Below are 12,239 nucleotides of genomic sequence, written 5' to 3'. Positions count from 1 at the left end.
CGATAGACCTGCCGGAAATCTGTTGAGAGTGCGCCTAAGTTGCCAAGCCTGCCAAGTCTGCCAATACATTGGTCTTTTCAAAACGTTCTTACGCCACTAGTAATTGAAGCTATTCCTATTTGGACACTAGCGAGTATTGTCGTCATACCGGCCCTCTCAATACTCATTGCCACCCTCTAGTCTAAAAATCTACTCAATATAGCGTGGCAACCGCTTAATCCATCGCTAAATACGCCACTGGGGTAGCTCATTCCATGCCACAAATTACTTCTTGCTAAGATATTGGTGCACCTCTTTTAGTGATTACACACTTTATCCATAGCCAGCAAGGCTTAATTATATTCAAATCAGGTGAATTACTAAGCTATAACAGCCGTTATACCCACGTAATATTGAAAACATACTGCTGATAGTATTTGGCCGCTCAACTATACAATTTTACACAAAAGGTAAAAGCTTAGAAATCAAAATAATTACATAATAGCAATACGAACTGATTTCACTCTTTTCTTTTCTTCTATCTAGTTTTCCGAACTTCTTATTTTATCGCTATTGTGGTTATTTACCTGGTAGTTAACGTAAGTTTCGACCTCAGACTCCATTAGAGAGCTCCCACTCTTTATATATAACTGGTTCTAGGTCGGAATTCTGTTTCTGAATTAATATCTTAGAGCTTTTTCTTTTCTTAGCGGTCTCTGGGCCCCAACAATAAAAGGGACCTTTCTTATTATAAGAGAAACATCCCCAAAATATAGATTCTGGAGTATTCTTCTATTGTGGTTAAATTAGACTCTTAATAAATATCTTTTCTGTGGTACACTAAACTCTCTTACCTATAGAGAAAAACTACAAATATTTTATCTGCTAGATTATATCTTTAAAGTTTTCTAGAGATTAATAGTGATAAGTAAATACACCTGCAAGTTATTGTGATTTTATGTCACGGGATATGAAGAAGCTCTCGGTTCGACGCGGATGCGGATGTCTATTCTGATTGGTCTCGCAACGCTATTCTGACGAGCCTTAAATCCCGGCGGCAATATCGGAGGAAACAATATGATTACGATATTGATTCAGTCCTAAATAGGAGTTGGTTCAAGAACGAGACGGGGACCCCTTTCTCTATTCAAGCAGATGATAGTATCTTGATTCTTTGAAGGGTCTTCAAGAATCAGTCTTTGAATCTACTCTCATTGTCAGCTTTATTCTTATTTGCCTAGTCAACCGTTCCTAGCCGGCCCCCCTAGTCCCCTTACAATTTATTATCTGTGTTGATCTAGGCTTCTGAGTTAGCTTTGTTTTCTGAAGACCTAATTTTTTTAATATATACTATACTGTTGTAGCTGATATCAAAATATTCTTGGAGCTTATTTCACCGGCCAGATTAACATAAAATTTTTCGTGGCTATACTGATTAAGGCGTATCAGCAACAAAATTGTCACGGAATATTCCCCTGTCACCTGATACTAATCCTACAATCTCGGGTCGGCATCGATCCGCAGCCGAATCCCCCTCTTGTCGTCAAGATAACAGGACGACATTTATCGCAAAGCACCCAATCATCAGGATTACTCAACGACAGAGATTATAAGCCAAAAGGAGTGGTATTCCGATCGGGTACAGGATGTAACAGGGGGATGTCGCAATAGAATCGTATTCAATTCATATCAGATTCCTTTCTGACAAGTGAATCTTATACATAAGTAGACGACCAGTTCTTGATTCTTTGATATCTTGTCAAGAATCAGTCTTCGTATCACCATCAAACCTTGCCCAGGTCGATCTGTGCACCCTCTGAACTACGCTTATTCCTTTGACCTTACCTGACCAATCAGTTGCTAGCTGATACCTTAGTCCCCTTACAAAAATGGTTATGTATAACTAGGGGATGATAGAATAGGTCAAAACCACGTTTAATTACACACGCGTATACGCTTTGCAGCGTCCGAATAGGTATATTTAGTAGTTCTGAGACCTGGGCAAAGGTCTGCCCTGTTGTAATAAGGCTTATAGCAATTGCACGCTGGGGAATAGTAGTAGGTGGCATATTGGTTGGTAATAGCGATGAATAGGGGGTTTGAGGGCGGGGATGGCAAAGAGGGGTAATATTATTGTTGAAAAAGCAAATATTAGTAATAGAACTAGTATTTATACAGTAGTATAACTAAACTAGTAGTTATAGGTGGAGCTGGCTGCGCAAGAATTCTTTGAATGGACCTCCGTAGTCCCCAATAGTCTCATACTCACATATCGGGTAAAAATAGCAATGGGACTCAATAAAAAACGCCATCACGACCGCTCCAATCTATTGGGAGTGATAGATTTTCGCATGGAGCCTCCAAGGTAAGGAGGCCAGGCCTCAAAAATCCTTGGGGTGGATCCAATAGGCGGCCTGCTAGAGCAGTCTAGACAAAATACGGATGATTTTCCCGATCACACCGGGGATTAGATATCCGCTGCCGCTTATGTAACGTGAGAAGCAAAAATAGAGAAAAGCTAGAGCTTGATATTAAGCTGACCCCTTTATTATAATGGTCTGCTATACAACATCACTTGTTATTAATTCCGGAATCTTAACGCGTCAATTATTGCACTACAATTCCGTTGAGGACCTTGCCCACATACTTTGAGATGAAGCTCTCAACGGTTTCCCGTATAGTCTTAAGGGAATGCAATGGGGACACAAGCGCTTCGAGCTGCGAGAAGCCTACGAGCCAAGTCCTCACTGTCGGCGTGCCGGCAGCCATATCAGGAGCGTAAGTGAAAATTATCAAAGAAACTCGCTCTAAATTAACCTTTACTTAGGATCGTGGTGGCCGCTATCATTGTTTTCGTTTATCTCCATTTCCGGGGCCGTGAAAACGAGAGGCGTGAGGGTCTCAGGGATATACGACTGGCATCTAGGTTTAACCATCGAAGTTCCCGGGCGCCTGATGACCATACCACAACGCATCACCCATCTGATCATCAAGCAGCTGGGAATAGTGATCCCTACAGTATACCTAGCACCTCAGATCTACGATACGGGCGAGTAGCTCCAACATCAATGTTGAAAGCTGGAGGTTACCAGGAGCTCCAGGAGCTGCCATCTTATGAAAATTCTCAAGCCACAACCAAGCAATCAGAGCGCAATGAACGTTGTCTGACTGGCAACAACTTGGCCTAAAACACGTCTTGCTAGCTGTGGACTTCCCTTTGATTTTTTAAGGACCTCGGTAACACAGATTCGCTTTAAATGTACAATAATTTTCCAAAACTTGGACTTGAGTCTCAGGTATCTGCCCCTCAAACATATTACCAGCGGATAGAAGGCAAAGATTGGACTTGGCCGTAAATCGTTTTTCCTTGATAACTTCAGATAGTAGCGGATAATTTTAAAAATGGGAATTAGGGCACAATCTCTTCCCACATTCACGCGTAATTTATACAGGAGCACGAAAAGAGCTGGCACAAAATGAGGTCACTAAGAGGGCTATCGCTCAAGACCAGTTATCATCTCGAGATGGGTGGAGTATATCATGCATAGATATCTATTTTGTATCTCCTGCCGCTCAGCTATTCTCAGTAGAATCTTTGCTTCTTTGATCTCCAATTTCAGTCCAATTAACTGCAAACTCAAAGATTTCTGATTCTTTGGAAAAGTAACGCGTCAAAATAGATTGCTCAAGAGACCTTACTAGTGTTCGCGTGACAGACAGATTGGTGGAAGCCTAATGCTTGAGGAATTAGTACTGCACTGTAACTGTTGGTATCACCAGCTAGGTCCTGTGTACACAGTTAAGTGAACAGTTTATGCTTCTAAAGCAAAGGTTGATTGATTCGTGTATATGATAGATGTGTCCGGTCAAGGCCAAATACCCCTGAATCCATGCGGTGGGAGCCGCAGCTTAGCAAGATTACGTACAGCATGTCTTTGCTTATTCTGACGGGAGGATATATCCCGACAGTAACCAACGCGTAGGTTACAGTTCATTCAAGTCGACCCCCTTTGACCATATAATAGCCTTCGAAGTGTGTCCGGTTTCGTACGCATCAAACTCCTGGGAGATTAGACACTTCACGACGTTGTATCAATCGAATGGGTTCATTCTGCTGGATAACTAGGTTGCCGTCACCCCGAAACCCTTACTTAGTGATTATAGTTGTCCCCTCTTACACACGTGCACAATACAGCCATTTTCATCAGAACCTTTCTATCTCGCTATTATCCAGCGAGTCATCAGATGTGTAAAAATCTTCATCTTTAGCGAAATACACTAATCATTAATGAATAAAGTAAGCCACCGTTTTCTACGAGACTTTCCTCCGCTGTAGCCAGGTATCATCCACTTTGCGTGGAATAAATAACCTTTTGGGCAAGGATATGTAATTCATAAAAATTAATTGCCGAGTAATTTCTTCTCCGCTGTATCCCCATAGACCCATCTGGAAGGAAATCGAGAGAGGGTAAAGGTTGCTCTACCAATCAGTTCCAGATCTTGCAAGGCCCGTACATGGGCTGGATTGAGCAAGATATTGTAAAAAAGCAACAACGACGTACCCACCACATAGTACGAGAAAACCCTAGGCTGGTCAGCGGAGATCCGATCTCAGAAGTTGTAAGCCCTACCAGTAACTCGCAAATGAGAAGTCTTGTCGTGGGACAGAATTTAGAAATGTTAGGTATGCACGGCTAGCTTCAATAGAGATGGCCAGGCTGGAGCTTAGGGCCTCCAGATTATCATTGTTCTCGGGCCAGACTATACATCTGCTCGTGGCCTCGTGTATCATCCTGATGCAGTGCATGTACTCTGACTGTATGAAAATCCAACGAATCTCCTCACAGGGAGAATAATCACGTTGGGAAAGTGATGGTCGATGCTCGGTTGGCAAAGAAACACGCCAATCCTCTAATTCTTTGTCTAGTTCTCGAGCAGCTCTGATGATATCGCTATTGCAACCCTTCAGAGCAGAGCTCGAATACAAGCAGTTAAAAATTTTAGACTTTATGAGGCTAAGCCTCAAGTCACTTGGAAATGGCTGGTCGTGAGCGTCGAGGTAGATTATCCTTTCGCAATATAGCTCTGGGAGTGTCAAATCACAGTGTTCGTCGGAGATAGCAGGTCGTCGACCGGTTCGCAGTGTCAAATCCTTATCAAGGAAATAGGTCACCCAGAAAAGATCCCTGGCGTGGCTTCTGGTGTTGAGGTGGCCGCCTAACGAGTATATCATTCGCGCGGCACTGCCCACATACGCATGTATGGCCTCATAGTCTCCCGAGCACCCGCGGCCCAATGCCTGTAAAACCTTAGTTGGAACCGACAGAACTACGAAATTAATAAGCTTACCAGCATCAACATGGTTCGAATCCCATCAAAAGTGGCTGGCTGAGCTATAATCTCGGGAACCAATCTCTGAGCCTGTAATTCGCATTTTTCTAAGTCAATTAGCGAAGATACTTCAGAGAAATGATATGCGATAAAAGCGGTGAATGCAAAAAGACAAGCCTCAGAAGCGCGGCATATATGACCTTCGAAGAATGCAATGATTGTACTTTGGAAGCAAGGAGTGTCGATAATCGGAAAAGTGCGAACCATTCTCGTAGAGTTATACAAGATCAAACACTTTTGGACCAATGGTTGTGATAAAAGTCTCATACCCAGATCAGCTCCTTGCTGAATAGACTTGGAAGTAGTCAATGGTTGAAAAGGGTTATTAGGAAACTCTGGCCGTATCATTACCCGCCCTCCCAATGTACATCTTGCTATCCATTTTTGGCTGCCGGGAAACAGTACTGAATTGCACAGACTTGCTTGAAGATTGTCTAGCAAATCTGAAATATATGTCTCCGAGTCTTCATTCATATTCAGGACAGGATTTATCATTGGAGAGCTCGAGGTAGAATCAGCAGCTTCACCTCGCCTGGTCGCGTATGGATGATCGATAAGTTCGTTTTCTTGAATCTGTCTAAAGTACTGGTCACTCAGTGTTCTTTCCGCCGGGTGGGGGGGGGGGGCAAAAGAGTATCTTACTTCGGCAGGGACGATTTCGTATTCTTCACGCGATATGGGCGAGTGAAGGTACATTGGAGATGTCGATGTTCGCACCATTCACATATAGGCTTCTTACGATCACAACGGATCTTTAACTCGTTCAGGATCATCCTTGCTCAGACAGTTGTATATGAATCCTAACCTTCTTTTGATGACAAGAATCACAAGAGCGAGACATATTTGCATGAGCAATTGTTCCTTCGCTCCCCGCGGAGGACATGTTCCCGCGGTTTACGATCCGTATCTTATGAGGAGAACAAAACTTGTTGCAGTACCAGAGGTCTTGACTGCGAAGGCTGATAGTCAGCTCTAGGTGACTTCGAAATACCTATAGGCGAGAAAGCCTACGGTGTTGCTTTGAAAAGGAGTCAGTTAACGTAGGTGACCATCGGTCCAGGACTTTATTCGATTTCACTCTGTACTGTCACGTTTGAGGTTTTTTGCCACGAAAGAGGCTACAGTTTGAGTGGGCGTGGAAACTGCGAGAGCTGTTTGAGTGGACCGAAATTCTCTTCACCAAAAAAACGGGAGCCAATAGTGACTAATAGCCTGAAATGAGCTGAACCCTGAAATGAAGTTGCTGTACTCCGTTGACAGATGTAAACCCTGGAGGGGTGGCCGTAGCCGTAATACTCTTAGACTAGAGCTTCTGGAAAGGGATTGATCGAGGCTTGATAGTATTCGACGATGGCTAAGGATGGAAGTGGCTAGGAGGACCGGCAGAAAAGCCGTCCTATGGTCATGTGACCATAGCTAAATAAACCTCACGAAAAACACGAAATAAACGCAACCTTAGGAAAAGACTTGACACCGTATGTACTCTGTAATGGCGGATGATACCGTGCGTAATCAACCGAACAGGCTATATCATTAGCCGGGACAAATCGGCAGGATCGCTCAACTAGATTACGCACTTGAATGGAATGACTCAGTCACAATCGGGTCTCTCAATGACTAGCCCGTGCGCTCTCGCCCCTGTTTGACACGTAATAGCACCATACTCCCGAGTGTATCTCAGTTACTATACAAGATAATGTGTGGAAACGCGTAATCGATGAGTAAGCACGCTAGTTACTGCATCTTCCATGCAGTGTTAGTGGACTTCCAGTGACTCCTACTGTTGTTTGGCATTTCTCCTAAAGACTGCCGTACCTCTAACCGTATGTAATGCGAGGCTAGCTTAATGTCAAGGACTGGAGGTCGAGATCATAGGCTATTGATATAGTGCTACTACATATCTGGTAAGCCACCAAAGTGGAGAAGGACGAGTTAGTATTTTGGCTCCCACTGTACGGGGTTCAAGATTGGTACTCCAGATCCTGGGATCATTTGCGGGGTAGTCGCCTGCAATAACCTCGGTTCTCCAAGGACATATTCATCCATCAGACGTGGTTTGCAAGAAACAATCGTGATATTTCCACTCAACAATACTGTCCTTGCCGTACGTTTGAACGTCTTTAATTCTCTCCACGTCTTTCTGACTCAACCGAACCTTTCTTTAATCAGCTGAGAAGGATCCAAGGATCCAAGGACCCAATTCAAGTCGACCATGAGTCACTTCGGTGTTCGCAAGTGTCAAGCATGCCAATTCTGTCGCTCGCGCAAGGTGACTACGACCAACACATCCACAATGCCTACACTTTACTGGTTCTGGATACACTGGCGCTGAAGCTAATGCAACTCCGTTATCTTAGGTCAAATGTGATGGCGAGCGCCCACGCTGCACAACTTGTCAAACACAGCAACGGCCGTGTCAGTACAGCGAAGATCGTCGGCATATCCCACGTACCTCCAAAGAGGCAATAGATCTGTTGGGCAAAAAAGTTACCAATTTGGAAGATATTCTGTGTCAAGTCTTAGAATATCAAAATACAGGGCCGCACAACGAGGTCGACGGAGTTCCGCTGTCAAAAGAGCACCGAAATACACTTTCTCCCAAACAGTCGCTCGCAATTGTTGAACCCGGCGAGGCTAGTCTGACAATTAGCAGACATAATACTGAACCTTCGGAAATGAATGCTTTGGTTCAGAGTGACATCGGCCTCTCTTTTCATGGACCAACCTCTTCCTTCCGAGGACCAGCTTCGCCAACATCACAGGCCAGTTCCTCAAACGCAAGAAAGGATTCATTATCTGCTCCGGACAGAAAACGCAAGGAGCAAGAATGGAGAACTCAACTGTTTGCCAATACATCACTGGAAAGACAGAAGGAACAAGCGTACATGACTGAGAGGAGATTTGACCTTGATGGTGTGGATTTCGAAACGGCTTTGGTACTCTTTGATCTCTACTGGAACCATCAACACAATACATATCTAGTAACTTACAGACCAGCAATAATGCACAGCCTTGCCACTGGTGGGATCTATGTTAATAAGCTTTTGCTTAATGCCATTTTCTACACAGGCTCCTTGCAAAGTGGTCGGATCACACTCATGGATGATCCATCAGACAGTCAGACTCTTGGAAAGCGATTTCTTAATCGTTTTCAAGCACTTTTGGCTTCAGGAATCCAGAAATCCAGCATTGCAAGTGTGAGCGCCCTGATTGTCATGGGCTCGGCCCTACTGACAAGAGGCCAGCAAACCCTCGGATGGCTCTATTGTGGGATTGCTTATCACATGATTGTCGACTTGGGCTTGCACGTTAACCCTGAAAAGGTTCATATGGCCAGCTTGAGCTCTGCGGAAACAACATATTCCCTCACTTCAATCGACATTGAGCAGCAACGTCGTGTACTTTGGGGCGCCTACATGAATGACAGATTTCAATCTCTATATTTCGGAAGGCAGCCTGCCCTCCATCTTATCCCTGGTCTCGAGCCGCCCCAGGAACTTCTAGATACCTACGATGAATTGGAGCTGTGGTCACCATCTGTGGATCCGTTGAGTGCGCAGAATGTTCATTCGTATACGCCGCAGTTTAAACACAACGTCACAAACAGAAATGCCTTGCTCCGTCTAGCAGAGATAACCTCTGAGATTGTCGACAGATTCTACACACCAAAGTTGAAGAGTTCGTCCCAGGAAGCCGTGCTGCAGGAATTGGCATCGGTTCAAGCGAAACTTGATGATTGGCTTTCAAAGCTCCCTGAACACTTGCAGTATGATCCAGCTAAAGATCCTGCTCCGCCACCTCACAGGTTTTATCCTCAGTAAGTGATATCAAGTCAGAACTACGGGCTTTTATCTAATGGCGCGTAGTACGACTTTCCACACCCTCGGCATCTTGCTATACCGGCCATATCTACGTGACGGTCATCTTAACGAGATTGCACTAAATGAGGATACAATAAAACAGAGATGTATCTCATCCGCGATGCAGATCTACCGTTTGGCTCAAGCCTATCGAGACGCATTCACTTTACATCGAGCTCCTTACCTTTTCTCTTACGCACTCTTCTCTGCCGCCACCGTCATCCCGCTCCACTGGGAAGATAATCCCCCCGAAGTGAGCGTGATTACTTTCTTCTGGAATGCGCTCAAAGAGCTTCAAGAAGGAGCTAATTTTGGGTTCAAGAAACCTATTCTGATCATTCGAGGTATGTTCGAGCAAGCGGGGCTCGACTTGAATACTCTCGCTACATTACATGAAACAATGAGAGAAAGCCAGAATTCTCAGCCCGTTGTCGAAGACACCAATAACAGATCCGAAAGAGGGCTATATGATCCTGATATTGGCTTGCTTGGAGTTGATGACTTTCAGGAATACCTGATGACAGAGAATCTCGACTCATTTGCAACAGCAGACGAAATGGGCCTAGCTGAGCAGCCTAATATGTTGTATGGACTATTTGGCCAGCCAGCCGAGTTTTACGTTCCGCAGAACAGCGATATTTGAGAAGACCCTCTGAAATCCCCAAGACACAGTATCCTACGAGAAATAGAGAGGACGCTACTTCTATACAATAGGCCAACCTCATCACCAGCTTCTGGCACGTATCCGAAATGTTTCTGGAAAACACAACAAAGGGATTCACCCGACCTACATCCGAAATATTGAAGGCAACCTAGAAAAAAGAAAATTTGTGGCGGCCCCCTTGGTTAGTACCAAAAGCTTTGCCATAGGCTCAGAGGGGCTGAAGTCCTGCACATCATAGTTCTACCCACCTCTTGGATTTTGCAGCAAATGGTAGAGGTATCTCATATTTAGCGAATGTGATCACTTCATGTTCAAAGTATTTCAAGGATTAGAAGAACCTGATATACGAATAGTTTAACCAAATGTCTCTAGACCGCTTCCAGTAATTTTTCCGCGGCTGCCACGTGGTCTTTAAACCACTGTTGAGTTGCTTTCAGATCTCTGTACCTTCTAAATCCATGCGGGAGGCCGGGGTAGACGTTCATACTGGTCGGGATCCTGGATTGGTTCAGCAATGACTTCGCTTCTCGAAATAAATCTTTCTCACCTATTCCGATCAAGCTTTTGCATAAACAAAAAAGCCTGGTCGCGAAGGATATCTCTCCCCGCGATGTGGAAGTGTGTCGGTGGTAGGCCTTTCAAGTCGTCGTCTACCTTGAGAAGCAGGTTATATTCGGGATCTTCAAGTGCATTTTTGCCCAGCAAGTCTTCAAATAGCTTCATGCGGGATGCAGGAAGAATTGGAGCGTCTTTGTTCTCATAATAAGAGGACCTTCCAGCAGAAATCAACTCATGCGGAAAGTTGGCGGTATGGCAAAGTACTGGAATATCCAAAATCAGCGCCCGTATTCTGGGTTGCTGCTGCTGATTCACAAATATATCAGTGATGATCTGTCTTCCAGAATTTTGATAGCTCACCCCTTCTCGGCTTCTCAATGTGACGCCTACAGCTAGAAGAGCTCCGGCAGATGCTCCTGCGAGAATGATTCTCTGAGAATCCCCCCCCAAGCGTATCGATATTATCGAAAACCCACTGGAGTCCTGCGTATGCATCATTCGCCTGCACCGGCCACTGCGATTCTGGTGTATGCCTGTAACATACATTGACCACAATAGTCTTCAATGCTCGGACTATGGAGAAGCAGAAAGCATCCTCTGAGGCTAGACTACCAAAGAGAAAGCCCCCACCATGATACCATACATACAATGGTAATGACTCTCCCACTGGGCCAGATTTGGGCTTATATACTCGCAAGGGGATGCGTGATCCATCACTGACCTCGCAACTGAAATCCTGAAAAGACACATCATCTTGCACTCAATCAGCCATCGTATTACAATGCCATTGTATTCAAATAAGGGACCAACCAACCTATTGTCTGTATGTATCTGCGTGCGGCCTCTTCTCTTTGATTGTTCGTCAGGCAGCGTAACTCCCGGGCAGACAGATCTTGGGAGAAATCAGACTCTGGTTGGGTGGCAATCAAAGCTGCCCACTCAGGAGCCACACCACCATACTCAGAAAAGGAGGCCATCCTCGCAGATTTTCGGCGAAATATTGTAGTTTCTGGTGGCCAAGGGCACGATGTAGGTCCGCTAAAGGTACTTGAAGTCTCCTATCAGAAGGTCACCGAACTCAAGACTGCTTTACAGTCTTAGGTTTGCGTGTTAAAGATGCAGCGCTCTATCATTTCGCACGGAGAGCGAACCTTAACGGCTGTGGGCTAAGAAAAACCTCGGCGATACAATATCCGGTCGAGAGAAGCCTAGATGCGCTAGTAAAAATACCACTAGTTGGCTTCCTCGCTTTGATTGGGTAATTGTCTGAAATTTTATCGATCGGATTTTACGGAGCTTGCTACTCCGGTCGGAGGATCTGGATAGAATGTTAGACTTGGACTCCGGCCTGGTTGTGATGCCCTAAAATTAAGAAGCCGGTCGAACCTCGTAACTTCAGATCCAAAGGTACGGCTGAACCTTTGTCTTGAAAGGATACTATACGCAATGGAGCGGCAACCTAAATTTTGATGAAGGTTGGCCTTTTGCTGTGCAGATATTTCAGGCGGCAAGAATGCAAATGGTCCATCCCAGCTATAAGCTGTAACGTATTTTTTAAGCGGTCGAGATTACCTAGAGCGCATACCTAGGTATTGGATGCAATAAATTACAACCTGTTAATTTAACTAAACGGTTGTCTGTATGGAGGTTTCCTGGTGCTAACCTCTTCAGGGAATTTTGGAAAGTTTTTATGATATTGAAATTGCGATATATATATTTCCGGCTTTAGCAAAGTAGATTGAAGTACCATGCGAAGTTACTTTTCCTTTTAGCTCGAGAATGCCGAC

The 12,239-nt window shown here is 44.6% G+C and overlaps 3 protein-coding genes across 3 annotated transcripts; 2 read left to right on the top strand and 1 right to left on the bottom strand.

The window, feature by feature from the left end:
* Positions 1-2,632: 2,632 nt before the first annotated feature.
* Positions 2,633-3,167, top strand: N7509_008236 (uncharacterized protein; the record flags this gene model as incomplete). The annotated part of the gene is made up of 2 exons (XM_056632873.1): positions 2,633-2,757; positions 2,807-3,167. The coding sequence occupies 2 exons, from the start codon at positions 2,633-2,635 to the stop codon at positions 3,165-3,167; spliced, it is 486 nt and encodes a 161-aa protein (XP_056483493.1).
* Positions 3,168-7,614: 4,447 nt separating this feature from the next.
* N7509_008235 (fungal specific transcription factor domain-containing protein) lies at positions 7,615-9,873 on the top strand (the record flags this gene model as incomplete). Its single annotated transcript, XM_056632872.1, has 3 exons — positions 7,615-7,789; positions 7,894-9,187; positions 9,237-9,873. The coding sequence occupies 3 exons, from the start codon at positions 7,615-7,617 to the stop codon at positions 9,871-9,873; spliced, it is 2,106 nt and encodes a 701-aa protein (XP_056483492.1).
* A 389-nt stretch (positions 9,874-10,262) lies between these two features.
* On the bottom strand, positions 10,263-11,429 carry N7509_008234 (uncharacterized protein; the record flags this gene model as incomplete). Its single annotated transcript, XM_056632871.1, has 4 exons — positions 10,263-10,392; positions 10,442-10,974; positions 10,997-11,211; positions 11,267-11,429. The coding sequence occupies 4 exons, from the start codon at positions 11,427-11,429 to the stop codon at positions 10,263-10,265; spliced, it is 1,041 nt and encodes a 346-aa protein (XP_056483491.1).
* Positions 11,430-12,239: the final 810 nt, after the last annotated feature.

The sequence above is a fragment of the Penicillium cosmopolitanum genome (genome assembly GCF_028827165.1).
Source record: "Penicillium cosmopolitanum strain IBT 29677 chromosome Unknown utg000009l:1.0-9042332.0:1.0-9050551.0, whole genome shotgun sequence".
Taxonomy (NCBI): domain Eukaryota; kingdom Fungi; phylum Ascomycota; class Eurotiomycetes; order Eurotiales; family Aspergillaceae; genus Penicillium; species Penicillium cosmopolitanum.
This window is presented reverse-complemented; position numbering and strand designations above follow the sequence as displayed.